The 16,093-nt window shown below is 37.5% G+C and overlaps 1 protein-coding gene across 1 annotated transcript; it reads left to right on the top strand.

Moving 5' to 3' along the window:
* Positions 1 to 12,652: 12,652 nt before the first annotated feature.
* LOC141907242 (transmembrane protein 192-like) lies at positions 12,653 to 15,681 on the top strand. Its single transcript, XM_074796827.1, has 6 exons — positions 12,653 to 12,786; positions 13,202 to 13,354; positions 13,727 to 13,967; positions 14,434 to 14,577; positions 14,828 to 14,936; positions 15,123 to 15,681. The coding sequence occupies exons 1-6, from the start codon at positions 12,751 to 12,753 to the stop codon at positions 15,247 to 15,249; spliced, it is 810 nt and encodes a 269-aa protein (XP_074652928.1). The 5' UTR covers positions 12,653 to 12,750; the 3' UTR covers positions 15,250 to 15,681.
* Positions 15,682 to 16,093: the final 412 nt, after the last annotated feature.

Genomic DNA, 16,093 nt, shown 5'->3' with positions numbered 1-16,093 from the left:
GCCCTCCCTCGCCCCTTCCCTCCCGCCCTCCCAGACCCCTTCCCTCCCGCCCTCCCACATCCCAACCCTCCCGCCCTCCAAGACCCCAACCCTCCCGCCCTCCCAGACCCCATCCCTCCCGCCCTCCCAGACCCCATCCCTCCCGCCCTCCCAGACCCCATCCCTCCCGCCCTCCCAGACCCCTTCCCTCCCGCCCTCCCTTGCCCCTTCCCTCCCGCCCTCCCAGATCCCTTCTCTCCCAGACCCCATCCCTCCCGCCCTCCCAGACCCCATCCCTCCCGCCCTCCCAGACCCCAACCCTCCCACCCCTCCCACCCTCCTAGACCCCATCCCTCCCACACCCTAACCCTCCCACCCTCCCAGACTCTCAAGTCTCCTCAACTCTCTGTCTCCTCCTCCTATATCACTCATCTGAACAATAGAAATGCTTCGCCATTTTTCACAATCATATAATTTTCATGAAAAAATTGAAATCCTTAAAGATCAAGTGTTGCCTATTCATCAAAATTCTTATGATCTCATTCAATAGATAACTTACCCATACCAGGAAAAATGTTATCTAGTCGATAAACACTGAACTTGTTGAATGAATATATGGGTTTGAAAAATGAATAACAGGTACGCGAATTTTCTGAGCACGCACTGACTATTTGCTATGCATGTGACGTCATACGGGCTATATAATGAATACAACAATATGCACTGTAAACATGATATCAGCGCACTAAGTTATATTGGTTTTTTCCTACTCGCTACCAACTGAATTCTCGATTAATATAAGCATTAAAAATCATTAGATTTTCATCATAACTGTAATCAGCTAAATATAATCAAGATATGACGCAATCTTTTACCTTTAATCGGGGCAGTAGCCAACAAGGTGTACACGACTACAAAGACTTGATTTTAACAGTATCAGTACCCACACCTCTAAGAGCTGGTGTATGTATTGTACACCAAACTCAGGTTAAGAAGCTAGAAGTTCGCGCTGGATTGAATTCAGCGTGTAGCCCCTATCATATCATCATCAACACCATCCACAAGGGTGTCAGATAAACTACGCGATGTGAAAATTCCTTCAAATTTACATTGTTCAATCACTTATAGTTCGGTAATCCATCATACATTACAGCTAAAATTTCTCAAGAATGATGATTGTGTAGTCATCTAATATCTATTGCTATTTTAGGCAACACTTGATCAGCTTTAATCAATTGCATCAATGATAAGACTAAGTCACGAACTAATCATTGTCTAGAAAATCACAAGGCCTTATTCTTATAGACACCTCCTTCATCAATAATGAATATGTTCAAATTATTCATTTCTATTATTTCTTAGCCGTCCAATTAGTAATTATATGACTATACACTGGTATTATGTTGGGAATTGTTCAAATCAAGTTTCACCAAAAAAACATATGTATTTTTGGTTTCACGGAATGTTGCTGTATAGATTTCATCAATCGAATGGAGTGGGTTTCAGTTGTAAGAGGTGATTATCTCTAAATTATCAAACCAAACCTAAGAAACTAAACTAACATTGTTGTAAGAGAGGGAGGTATGGAAGGTTCACCAGAACCAGGCCAAACCTCTACGCTCACGTTGTTGTGTGGAGGGCAAACACAAACCAAGGACAAGAATGATAGCCGATTCGGATAGATCAAAAACTAACAAGGCTATTCATGTTGCTTCACAAATTCAAAATGTCATAATTCTCATTATGAAACCAATGACAGTTGATAGTCAGATTAGACATTTTTATACTCTCTACTACTACTACTGCTAGAGGCTTTATATGAGCAAGTTGTTTTATGGAATCCTTTACATAAGATTTTAGACAATAAACAATCTGTTTCCTCATTTCAAGTTAGACTTGAACCCAGCAGAGCTAATAAAACTCCAGCCATATTTCATCATTTGCCATTTTTCTTTTTTTGCGAATGTTTCAACACACAGAATTTTTCTTTTTTTTGAGTCGAGGTAGGAATAGACCCCTGCCCGCTCGCTAAGCCAGCAGGACACTAAACCTTCGAATTGCTCTCGGACCCCACTCTTTATATTGTTCTCTGTGTTTTGGAGTTGAGGTAGGAATAGACCCCTGCCTGCCATCTAGGCCAGCAGGACAATAAACCTTCAAATTGCTCTCAGACTCCACTCATAATATCAGCATTTAATGCCGTTTTACATTCGCTTCATATTTTTCTTTTCACATGGCTTTTTCTTACTGGCTTTTCTCATTTTATCATTTGTCTTCCTCACTGGCACTCACTAGTTCCAACTGGGATCAAATCTATATGTCTTTTAAAGACAAGCAGCAATAAGTCAGTGAAAGTAAGATATGTTAGTTAATTTAGAGAATCCCCACAGCTGCCAATAAAACCAGTAGCAGCAGCAGCGCTGATATACAGTGTTGTATACATTAACAACGTCATTAGTTCCACCTTCTGTGAAGACAACAGAAATAAATTGTGTTCTTATAGCTTTCTTTCATGGCCCTGGTTTGGTGACCAAAGAATCAACGCTTGGTTCACTGCCCTGGTTTGGTGACCAAAGAGTCTAAATTTGGTTCACGGCCCTGGTTTGGTGACCAAAGAGTCTAAATTTGGTTCACGGCCCTGGTTTGGTGACCAAAGAGTCAAAGTTTGGTTCACAGTCCTGTTTTGGTGACCAAAGAGTCAAAGTTTGGTCCATGGTTCTGATTTGGTGACCAAAAAGTTGAAGTTTCCTAAATCATTTCATTCCCAAATAGATTCGCGAAGACAACAGAAATAAATTGTGTTCTTATAAACTTTAATAGCTTTCTTTTATGGCCCAGGTTTGGTGACCAAAGAATCAACGCTTGGTTCACTGCCCTGGTTTGGTGACCAAAGAGTCTAAATTTGGTTCACGGCCCTGGTTTGGTGACCAAAGAGTCAAAGTTTGGTTCACAGTCCTGTTTTGGTGACCAAAGAGTCAAAGTTTGGTCCATGGTTCTGATTTGGTGACCAAAAAGTCTAAGTTTGGTTCACGCTGAATGGGTTCAAAAAAATGCACTAATTAGTCGTGAATGATGCATTGATCAAATTCTAAGCTATGAATATAAACTGACAAATTGAAGCACTGATAAAATCTAAACATTTAAAAATGCGGAGGATGAAATAACTTTCATAAACTGATATGATTGTGAAAAAATGGCAAAATAATCTTACTGTCACATAGAGAAGTATTGCTAACCACTGAAAAAACACTAAATCCATGTTCTGGATAATAACGTCTGAAAATGTTTCCTCGGGCTTGTGTAGTTTATTCTATGTTTGGACTATAGCCTATAGCGATAACGGGTTTTCTGCATTAATGATTCACTATCTTGAACAACTTGGAAGCAATAAAATCAGTAATGAATTGATTTGTCCAAATCATAGACTGTAAAATTCGATTGGTGCTGCCGATTCAAATTTGATGTATAACAGTGAATTTTATGAACCGTACAAATTTGAATGGTTTCAATTCGAGGGATTTTTCTGGGAGCGATGAATCTTTAATGAATTGATTTGTCCAAATCGCGATCAAGCCCCCGCCCTCAAATCGGATCCTGTATTTTATTCATAATGGCAAGAATATGCATCGATTTATCAAAATCAGGTACAGTTCAGGAGGAAATCTACGATGTTTATGGCTCGACAGTTCTTTTTTGCCGTATTGAAGTTCATATCAAATATACCAATACAAGAATACAGTATATATACACTAGCAAAGCATTAATCTGACATTGTATGCTGTGTTGGCTCGACAGTGCTTTTATAACATTAATTTTATGACTTTCAAAATACAGATGGAGTATTTGTAGATCGAAGCAATCGCAAGGATAATCTATGGTGGCTGATTCAGGCAATACTAAAAATGTTTCTGTACGGCTAGAGGAACTATAAAAAATTTTTCACATTTTCTACACAAAATGCTTTGGTTTTCTCACGCGAGAATTCAAAAAATTTTGTTTTCTCGCGCAAGAATTCAAAACTTTTGGTTTTCTATTTTTTAGACAGTGATAAAGGTGAGCAACAACATGCCGTAAACAGACAGTGAGGAGATATGACTAACTGTAAAAACTTGACAGACAAATACATTTTCTATACAAAACAAAAAGTTGCTATAATCAAACCAGAAAACAAAATAGTTTTGTATTCTCGTGCGAGAAATCAAAACTTTTTGTTTTCTACTTTCCAGATAGTGCCGATATAAATATCTGTGCCGGTAAATTAAGAGAATCTGAAAATCGATAAAAAAGAGAAATGAAATGAGAAAACAAAACAGTTAGGATTGTTCGCACGAGAATTCAAAATTATTTGTTTTCTCGCACAAGTATTCAAAACTGTCAGTTTTCTTTTGTTTCAGATAGTGATATCTGTGCTGCACACTGCTGAAGGTAAATCAAGAGAATCTGGAAATCAATGAAAAAGAGAAATGAAATGAGAAAACAAAACAGTTTGGATTTCCCGCGCTAGAATTCTAAATTATTTGATAATACTTTGGTTTTCTTGCGCAAGAATTCAAAACCTTTGGTATTCTATTTTTCAGATAGTGATAAACAACATGCCATAAACAAAGACAATGAGGACATAGGACTCTTACTGTACAAACTTGACAGACAAATACGTTTCTACACAAAACAAAAATTTGCTATAATCAAACCAGAAAACAAAATAGTTTTGTATTCTCGTGCGAGAAAACAAAACTTTTTGTTTTCTATTTTTCAAGATAGTGGCGATATAAATATCTGTGCTGCGTACCCCTGAAGGCAAATTAAGAGAATCTAAAATTCAATAAAAAAGACAAATGAAATGAGAAACACAAAACAGTTAGGATTCCTCGCGCGAGAATTCAAAATTATTTGTTTTCTCGCGCGAGAATTCATTTCTTTTGGTATTCTATTTTTCAGATAGTGATACCTGTGCTGCGTACTGCTGAAGGCAAATTAAGAGAATCTAAAAATCAATAAAAAAAGACAAATGAAATGAGAAAAACAAAGCAGTTAGGATTCCTCGCGCGAGAATTCAAAATTATTTGTTTTCTCGCGCGAGAATTCATTTTTTTTGGTTTTCTATTTTTCAGATAGTGACATCTGTGTTGTGTACCGCTGAAGGCAAATCAAGAGAATCTGGAAATCAATAAAAAAGAGAAATGAAATGAGAAAACAAAACAGTTTGGATTTCTCGCGCGAGAATTCAAAACGTTTTGTTTTCTTGCGCAAGAATTCAAAACTTTTGGTATTCTATTTTTCAGATAGTGATGAACAACATGCCATAAACAAAGACAATGAGGACATAGGACTTACTGTACAAACTTGACAGAAAAATACAACACAACAATAATAATTAAACCAGAAAACAAAATAGTTTTGTTTTCTCGTGCGAGAATTCAAAACTTTTTTCAGATATTAAACGTTTAGCCAGAGATTTTGTTGATTGCGACGAACCAGATGGATTATGCATAGTTTTGAAAAAATTAAATATGTCGCAGCGATTCCTTTATAAAATTGTCGGCGCTATATTTTGTTTAGACGTGATTGATCTTCAACCGGAACGTAAATATTTCAGTCGAACAACGTATATCGACGTGTGAAAAAGTCAAATAGCGTCTATGAAAAAAACAATCAAACCGCGAATATGTAAAATCGAATAATATTCAAACCGTAATTTTAACTAATGTTATTTTGTCAAAACCGTAAAGTATTTTCCTATTAAATAAGTTCGAACCATGTTTCTCAAAATTGAAAATTGTTAGAACCTCGTTTAATGAAAATAAAGAATTTAGTAAACTACAAATTGCGTAAATCGAAAAATATTCAAACCTCGAATATGTAAAATCGAAAAATATTCAAACCGTAATTTCAACTAATGTTATTTTGTCAAAAACGCTTATCTTTAAAGTTTCATCCAAAAGCATTCTATATAATTCCCCAGGGTCTGAAATATATTTTGCCGTCGTCTTATTTTCATTCTGGCCGAGTTTACCCCACATCGAATTCAAACATAATTTCACGACTGTTCCCATCCCCTTGGCTTTTTAAATTTTATCTTCTTCGAGTTGGATACCCTCTTTTTCTAAATAATCCGAAATAAATTTATCCTTCTCTTCGCACGACATTTCTTTAGTTGGCCAGCCACTGGCTTCGGTTTTAACTTTGACGAATTTGCTTGTATAATCCTCGAATAAACCCATTTCGTTAGTCTCCCAATCCCAAATCCCATATATGTCCAATATTCTATAACCAAGTTTCACGGCTTTTTGTACCTCTCAAGTTACCCAGGTCCCGGTTATCGAACGTTCATCAGTCGAATGATTGCACCTATCGCACTGATTGCTTTCATTAGGGCAGTTCGACACAACGGGAAAGTTTATTTCCCAAACGATCTATACGGGAGCATGGGTAGATATAGACCCCTAGGTGGCAAAACTGTACACTTTATCGAATTGTAATAATTGTCAATATCGCCTAAATTTTCAGTCACAATGCGTGGATGACCGATCGGGTAACTACAGCGACTGTTGACGTATGGATACAACGAACATAGGCCTATGTCGATGTATCTGATCTTCTCTTCACCCTCAGCTTTGTGATAAATTTTTATAGCGTTTGTGCGACCTCCGAAAAATGCATCTCGTGGTTGCACCGAATCGAGAATATCAGATTTCTTGACAAAATCTGCAAACCGAGTTACGATATTCGTGCTCCCAAAACTCCACCAAATTGTATCCCAAAGCCCTAATTTTTGAATTTTTTATAATGTAGCCCGATATAATTCGCCAAATTTACAATCAGGTCGTACCGGAGATATCAAGTCCGGATTTTTGAAACATTTCGGGCATCCGTGATATAGGCATCCGTGAAATTCATACACGATGTTGGATTTGGCGTGATAACCGTCTACTTTAAAGCAGTCAATTGATACCTCGCTGATAACAATTAAAATATCCACATCCGAACGACAGTATTCGACCAACTCGCACTGCATGTCAAAGATGAAATATACCGACTGACGATCGCTATTACACTTTATTAAATCAGACCTCTCGCTCAAACTTAGGCCGTCTGGATTGTAATATTCTATAACTGGAATAGGTCCGACATAATCAATATTCTCGCGAGTACAGAATTTATACGGAAAATACCCTTTTTCAATTCCGGAATACCTAATGTTTCCGGTAATTTAGCGAGTTTCATTGGTAGAAAATTCAGTGTGTCCAAAAACTTCATGTCCACAATTTCAATGGTCATAGTCATTATTTTCCCGCCGTTTGGTACAATATCCGGTAATATACCTTGTGAAACCAAGTATTGCAGAATAAAGTAACCGTTAAAGGATTGAAAATTATGCGCAAAAACAATCGCGCCCCTATTCTCTTCCGTAAAAAACCACTCGCAGAATTCAGAGTCCGTTTTAAACACGTGTTCGTGTTTACCGCAATAATCGTTTACCGATTCAGGGGTACGTTTCGACCATTTACACATTTAACATATTCTATGTGCTATACCCAGTACTACAACGTGGTTCGATTCCACAGTCGTCGTTTCGAAATCGAATGCAATGAATAATTAGTGTATGAGGGTTACACTGTTCCTCAGAAACCACGTGATCACGAACTGCAGATATTCAGAAACTGAATATCTGCAGCTGAAGCTGAAGGCAAAAGAGAATCTAAAAATCAATAAAAGTGAAAAACGAAACGAAAAAACAAAACAGTTTGGTTTTCTTGCCCGAGAATTCAAAACTTTTTGTTTTGTCACAAGAGAACTCAAAAAGTTTGGTTTTCTCACGCGAGAAAACAAAAATGGGCCAATGTAAAAATTTTTTATCTGGCCTCTACCTGTCCAGAAAAATTGTTCAAACCAAAATGTTTGGTCTTTTACGCAAGAAAACAACAACAAAAAAACAGGCTTTAAATGTGAAATTTTTTATCATTCCTCTAGCCATACAGAAACATTTTTAATACGGCCCTAATCAGCCACCATACTTATCTGATGATTTATCGGAATCATATTTCACACGTAAGTCTCATGGGTTCGAAAGCCCGCATGTAAACTTGGAAGTAATAAATCTTTCTTGGATTGCATTGTTGTCAACGACTATGAATATGAATTACACTCCAATCATTAGCAGGATATATGCAGGAAAAAACTGTATTCAAAATCATTACAACACACACAATGCCCTTAAAATAGAGTTAATAAAAATAATTTACGCATTTCCTGCGTAAGTAAAGTAAATCACTACGATCTAAAATAATTCCCAAGGATTCTCAAAAAACCTAAAATAGGGAAATAATCTTAGATCCGTAAGTAAGATGTATAAATACGCTTTATCAAAGTAGCGGGAAGGGGCTAACTGTGAAAACTCAGGTAAAACTTTATCTGGTTCAATTCAGTGAAAGATTTCATGATACTACTAGTTCACAGCCCTTCTAATTCTGTCTAAAATGAATAAGTCACAGCTTGAAATAAACTGAATGTGAATAGAATATAATCCTATTCAGAAATGAAAGTTGTTGAAAGTATGATAGAACAATAGTCACTCTGTGTCTTTGTCAAAATCCGTGTCATCATTGTTCCCCCCCCCCCCCCCGATAAATCGTACAGTTGTTCCACCTATAAATTGTACAGTTTATTTCAGAAAATGTGTCCCCTCTTTGTGAAAACACTAGGGTAACTAACTACCAAGGATATTTATCCATCTTCAAAAAGTGATATATGTGCCGCATACCCGCTGAAGGCAAATGAAGAGTATCTGAAAATCGATGAAAGTGATTACAATACAAATCACTTTTCCAATACGTTCCATGCTCTTCTTTCAAAATAAAGAGTAAGTTTGTCTTCGAATCTGCAGCCAAAGAGGAAGCTGCAATGAATAACAGGGGTGCACATGGAATATGGGGTCACTTCTTACACGCTTTTGTGGCATGAAATGACAACTCAAGTCGCCATTGAGTGCTGCAGGTGCGAAACACCTACAAAAAGGTTTCAATAGTAATTATTTACGTAAATAATCCTTGTTTAATTGAATTGCTCATTAAACTATATTTCAATCGTAACGAGGGAGCAGTTTCTAAAATCATTCGAGTAAGTTACTCATTCGTGGCCAACTTGAATAATGTCCCTAAGAATTGAAAAGGGTCCATTAAAAAATATGGGGAAATTATCTCTTTAACAATTAAGAGAAGTGACAGTGAAATTACGCGCTCATCGGGGATCAAACCCGGGCCTCATAGACAGAAAACGCGCTATAAACCAGTAAAACTAATAGAACTAGTCCGTTTAACCAGCGTGTCGCATGCATAACGACTGTAACATGATGTGTTCAAAGTCATGCCTATAACAGTAAATACGTTTTATACTAATTCTATTGTTTATTAGAATACAATAAAAAATGGGACACATTTTCTGAAATATCCTGAAGTTCAAGACCAAAAATATTTGCCACGACTAAACCTGTACCTGACCCTACACTACCACTCCCACCCAAACCCTTCACCACCACCCACCTTAACTCTCCACCCCTCCCTCCAAAGTCCTTCCTCCACCCACCTAAACCCTCCACCCCTCCCTCCAAAGTCCTACTACCGCCCATCCTCCCCAGCCCACCACATCCCCTCCCACCCTACCTCACCCCGTCCCTCCCAGACCCCATCCCTCCTGCCCTCCCAGACCCCATCCCTCCCAGACCCCATCCCTCCCACCCTCCAAGGCCCATCCCTCCCACCCTCCCTCACCCTATCCCTCCCGCCCTCCCATACCCCATCCCTCCCGCCCTCCCATACCCCATCCCTCCCACCCTCCCATACCCCATCCCTCCCACCCTCCCTCACGCCCTACCTCCCCCCAACCCTACCCACCCTCCCCGAACCCCAGGGTTAGATGAGTTGAAGTGTTACAATGTTTTAGTTAGACAGATGGGAATAGTGAAGATGAGAGAACAAATCATTGTTCAATCACAGGATGAACTAATACAGTGATCCGCTGTCTCTGTATCTGAAGACTATTTACACGTATCTGTAACAGTTTAATCAGCCCGAAATCTACAGCAGTTTAATCTAGAGAAATCGTGAACACATCTGATTGTGTCGAAGTAACATGATTGATAACAGTTGTGTTATTGACATCAGGGACCAGTTTCATTTTGATAAGAAATAACATTTAAGAGTTAATCACAATTAAGAAAACCTGTAAACCCGCTATTCTTTTATGTATCGCTAAAATAACAATCCCAACCATGAACTAATCCTTACCAAATATACACCGATAAAAAGATATTTTAATGGATTGAATATGCAAATATGCAAAAGCTCCGATTTCACTTCAAAACATGGTTTACAACTTACACGATAAAACTGGTCCCATAATCAAATCAACAACTGATAAATAAGAAATAAATGTAACTTATCTTGAATTTCCAGTTGTTGATTCCTGATGTCCTGTGCAGAATCCAAGACGGACTAATTGTAAAGCACTGATTCCTTATCCTGTGCTGAATCCATGAGTCTTATTGTTAAGCACTGATTCCTTGATATCCTGTGCTGAATCCAAGAAAGTCTTATAGTAAAGCACTGATTCCTTGATATCCTGTGCTTAATCCAAGAAAGTCTCATTGTAATGCACTGATTCCTTGATATCCTGTGCTGAATCCAAGAAAGTCTCATTTTAAAGCACTGATTCCTTGTTGTCCTGTGTGTGCGCAATCCAAGAAAGTCTCATTGTAAAGCACTGATTCCTTGTTGTACCTCCTGCACTGAATCCAAGTTCCCATTGTAGCGATACCTATGATAGACAAATCTAAGATTGTTTTCTTCCCTTACAGCCGAACTGCAGAATCATCAAATTCAGAATTCAAACTTACAAATCAAATTGTTTGCTCCAATCTGTAGTTTCGGTTTTGCCACCAGAGTTCAACATGAAATATAATGAAAATAGAAAGTAATTAAGATACATGAACAGTATAAATATTACCTGTTTCTGAATCCGATGAAGAAAGCATTTAAAAGATGAAATAAACTTACACTGTTTTCACTGGTTCTGATGTCAATTCTTTATGAAATAGTTTTACGCATCTACAAATGAAAACAGAAAGTAGGCCTATTAAAATTGAAACAGTATAAAAACCGAAGGAATTCATAGGCTACAGAAACCAAAAGGCAAAACTAAGTCAAATTTTGAAGAATCATTTCAGAACAAATTACAACACATGATGACACCCATGGTCTAGAAATCAGGCCCGTGCTGAGGGGGGTTCAGGGTGGAATGAACCCCTAAAATTTTCAAAATGCCCTTCAAAAAGTCAGTGTAAAAAAATTCAGGTCAAGATTTTTTTGAAATTCTGATACAATTTTCAATTTTCAGTTTTTGGAAAGTAAATCCATTCTCAAATGATTCATTCAGGTACAAGATCTGTCCTTTTTCAATAGGAAAGTGCCAGTTTTAAAATTGAGAATTTTTTCCATCTTCACCAATGCGATTTGAACCCACTACGTTAAAGCTATTCCCCTAACCCCTTGACCTAACGACTCATTAAGTCGTTACTAGCCGACCAAAATCTGTTGGGCCAATCACAGCACTTGTAAAAAATGCCATTAGACTTGCGTGGGATTTCCCACTAAATGGACCAATCAGGTAGTATTTTGCAAGTTGATGTGCGCAATAGTACCAGTAACAAAATTGCAATCATGAGGCCAGGAGGCTGGTGGAAGCGAGTTCAGGGGGCGATACCGAGGAGAGGATGGGGGAAGGAGGAGAGAGGAAGCTTGACTGACCGCGGGCACGGGTGCAATGAGATTGAGCGAGACCATGTGCAGCTGGATGCGCCTCTCTGGAATATGGTTTGCCAAAATAACTGTCTGAGATGAAATATTTTTCGCCATTTTAACCAAAGTTATATTTACTTACCAAATATTGAAATACTGGATAAAAACAGAATACTGGTAAATTCATTATAGACAAGGCAATACTTATTCACTCAAGAAATATCATTAAGAACATAGGCCCTCAACACACAGTGACAGTCACAGAGCAAGACCAACAAGCACAATGTCAATGGCCATGATCTAGAAATATCGACTCTTGAAGTTTCGGACCCCATATTCTAAATTCCTGGATCCGCCCTATGGTCAGCCAATCCTTGGCCTTTTTAGTTTTTCAACAGAACTTCGACTTTGTCGTCTTTGTCTTTGCAATGCTTGAGTGATTTTCACCATGTGCTATATGATTACCCGCAATATCTAAGATGAAATATTTTTCGTCATTTTAACTAACGTTATGAGTACTTACCGAATATTGAAATACTGATTTCTGGGGTCTAAAAGTCTATGTTTGAAACATAGAACTTATGGTTTGAAATTTGCTTTTCGTGTTTTGTTTTGAGCACGCCGCCATTTTGATATTTCGCGCATGTCAAAATGTTCAAATGTCGGCCCACACTTCGAATCTAAAATTATACGATCAAATTTATTATTATGAAACTACAACGTATCGGCTGTTGACTAACAGCCATCATCAGGTGGAATGGTTTCATAATAATAAATTTGATCGTATGATTTTAAATTCGAAGTGTGGATTTCATCATTTAAATAAAGTGAAAATTGAATTGAATTTCACCGTTCCTCGTTTTAGCGCGAAACTTCATGACGTCATTAGCAAAAAACTGGGGAATCCCTGTCACGGGAATTAGCAAATTAAGTTTTTTTTAATAGATAGATGAAGAATACTCGTTACAACCGATGAGCAATGGTCAGTTTAGGACCGGATAACCGAAGACAAGGGGTAAGTAATATTTGTCAGAGAGAGTTATGGCGTGTAATTCTCTGCATTTGTTTCAAATGATTCACGATGTCGATGATATCAGAAAGAACGAACAATTCAATTTAAAATAAATTTATTGACGTAGTACGACGTACTCGTAGTTACTACAGAGCTGAGCTTTCCTCAGCTCTGCTCTGACCATACCAAAACATGCTGAAAACACTAAACAGTTGCTTGTCACGAAAGGTGGGGATCCAAAATCAAAGATTCAGTCCAGTAGCTAGACCAAAAGGCTATATATACAGGATGATATGGGATTAGGATACTGACACTAAAATACTGACTAGGTCAAATCTTTTAAATTTACATATCGTGACAAGCCCCTGAGATGCTGACAGGATATAATGAGTTAATCATAGTTTATGATTTATTTCAGGGACAGGGTGGATATTTCTTTGATGGAGACACGTCGGTTAATAGTTCATCCGAGGAGGCGTATTCAGAACATACATTACTGAGTACAGAAATAGAACCAAATTCACGAACTATTAATACAGTTTGGGCGATTGTAGTACAGTTATTGATTGTAGTAAGTTCGCATAAAACATAGCCATTGAATATCTTAATAACCCTTTCTGTGCCGACTAATTAATACCCTAAAGAAAGTGCTTGAGATAATTTGGAATTTTTTTAAAGATTCCACCCCAGTGTGTTGAATTACGGGCATACGGCTATAATGTGTCTTCACTGCTCTATGTGTATGTTAGTTACTAATATTTAACTGTGTTTGAAGGTGTCACCATTTTTCATTTGAGATTATAAACAAATACATCAACGCACCAATGTGTGGTGCACTAGCATAAGTCCATGAGCGATTTAAACACCGCACTGCAGTGTAGACGTACTGAAAGGGTTAAAACCATGAGCTAAAAATTCAAGTTCTAATGTTTTTCTTTCACAGGTGATATTCGAGGTTCTCGCATTCGTAATACCGACCATTTGTCCCGACGTTGATGCCAAAAAATGCTGTATCCATGGTTATACATTGTTGATCTATCTGCACGCGTGTGTCTGGTTATTGACATTTATTATTGATAGATATTTGAGATATCAACATTATTTCTCGCGGCGGAACGGATATTTGGAGTTTTATCGGCGTACGAGACATATTCGTAGAATTCCTTTCTTTATTCTCTCGGGAGGTGAGTGTTCTATCGAAATCGGCAGCCTAGACCAACCACCCCTTCATCGTTCGTAACATGTCCTACTTAATGCTATCTTTTGGAAAAATCTGTGAAGGCTTAGATTTGTGCTTACTTTTCACAGAAATGTCAGAATGTGCTGAATTTTTTTGCTTACAAGCTATCAGAAATATTCTTATCACAGCTTTCGTAATTGTGATACTAAATGTTAATCAATTAATCAAAAACCAAGCACACAACCCTTCTGGACAAGTAACATGCCGATGTGCATGAATGACAAAGTGATTTGTTCATAGGTTATTATTATCATTTGACAAATCATGAGCAGTCATTTCCAGTGACCATCATGGGCACAATTCACTAAAAAGGTCCTTAATTTTGCTAAAGCAACTGCTTCTAACCATTAATGCCCTTTTAATTTTCGGCCCAAAGCGAACTGATTTTCTGTTGCATCGATGCATTTCAGGTAACGCCCTTCTCACCGTCGTGATAATCGTTTTGCAAGAGCACGAAAACATAACATCGACGAAGTTCAATCGTAATAACTACATTCAAGTGATCGTGTCGTTAGAAACATTAGCCACGCTACCGTTTCTGCTCGTTTATCTCTGTAAGATATGATTCAATTAGTTTCTTAAGTTTTAGAAAGTTTAGGCGAACTTCAATTGTTCTTTAATATACAGCTTCTATTAATACGCTTTCTGGTACTAGTTTCTGGTCATTCTACCTGATGGCGGCTGTTAGTTATCAGCCAAAAATTTGTTGTTTCATTTTAATAAATTGTATCGTATGAAATACGTTCGAATTGTGGGGCTTCTTCATTCGATTGCAATACATGTTGAAGAATGTTGTTGTTTCAGTGCGAACCGTCAAATTCAATCAACACAATGCATTACCCGATGCCTGTCAGGATGAAATGATGACTAGTTTTCTGATATCGCAGGCTCAATCGACGGAAATCGGTTTCAAGTAAGTGAAGATTTATAATCTTTCCAAACTTTTCTTCCTCAACTAAATGGTATGAAACATTGCCTTGGAAAATCTTGAAAGAAATGTTTTATTTAACCTTTAACATTTCGAGAGCTAACTTGAGACTCGACATCACGGAAATTGAATATGACACGATAATTGGAATTCTTTTATTGTATCGAACAGGGATGAAAATTATTTGGACGAAGTTTTAGAAAAGCAGGCGGATATGATTCGTTACCTGCGTCAACACAACGCCGATTTGGGTCGCAAAATATTAGAACTGAACGCGCAATTGAACATCCACAGATAATGACTGATGTGGTGTGGAAGGACTTCATGTAGCCACTGAATGGGTTCACTGTCGTCAACACTGTTTCCATTCGAATTAACCAAGAAGATTCTTTTTCATTAGGATATAATGTATAAGTTGAACAGAATGGAAAAGTTGAAGAAAAGGAAAAGTCAGTGCATGCGAACCATTGAGTATTTGCTGTGGGTTTAATATTGCATTGGAATAATGAGGGCAAACTGCTTCAAATAAGTTTTTTTCCTGTTAATCATTAATGCCAACCTAGATCTATTTCTTGCCTTAACCCAGTAATCAGATTCTAAGAATCATAACTTGTGTCGAACATTGTAAAATAGATCTCTGTTTTGTAATTAAACTGTTAATATTCTGTTGATACCATATTTAAAATCAAGATTTATAATTTTTTTATCATCAATTGTATAAAGATAATACGACTACGAACGTTTCGTAATAAAAGTATTTTTTGAAAATTACTCTACAGAGTTGAAGCATCGTCTTTGCGGATTATTTACATGATTGTTGTTGAACAGGAAGTAAAGATCAATACTGCTGGTACTAGAAGGGGAACAGGATGTTTAATATCCAGTCCGTATGTACTTATTAACTTTCATAATTTTCATTACATATGACAACAGTTTATAGTAGTCGGTTGAATTATGTACAAGTCTTGTATAAGTCTCTCAAATCCTCCTGGATCTCCTGGTACTTGCAATATGACAGTTCATAGTAGTCGATGAAATCTGAAATACGTCATTAATGTTGCGTCTTAATAGAAAATATTGAGAAGTCTATGGATTTTGGTGGTCACTGATGCCACCACGTACCCCGGACCAAGTCAAGGGTC

The sequence above is a fragment of the Tubulanus polymorphus genome, chromosome 6 (assembly GCF_964204645.1).
Source record: "Tubulanus polymorphus chromosome 6, tnTubPoly1.2, whole genome shotgun sequence".
NCBI classification, from domain to species: Eukaryota; Metazoa; Nemertea; class Palaeonemertea; order Tubulaniformes; family Tubulanidae; genus Tubulanus; species Tubulanus polymorphus.
The sequence above is the reverse complement of the archived record's forward strand: the minus strand, read 5'-3'. Positions and strand labels throughout refer to the sequence as shown.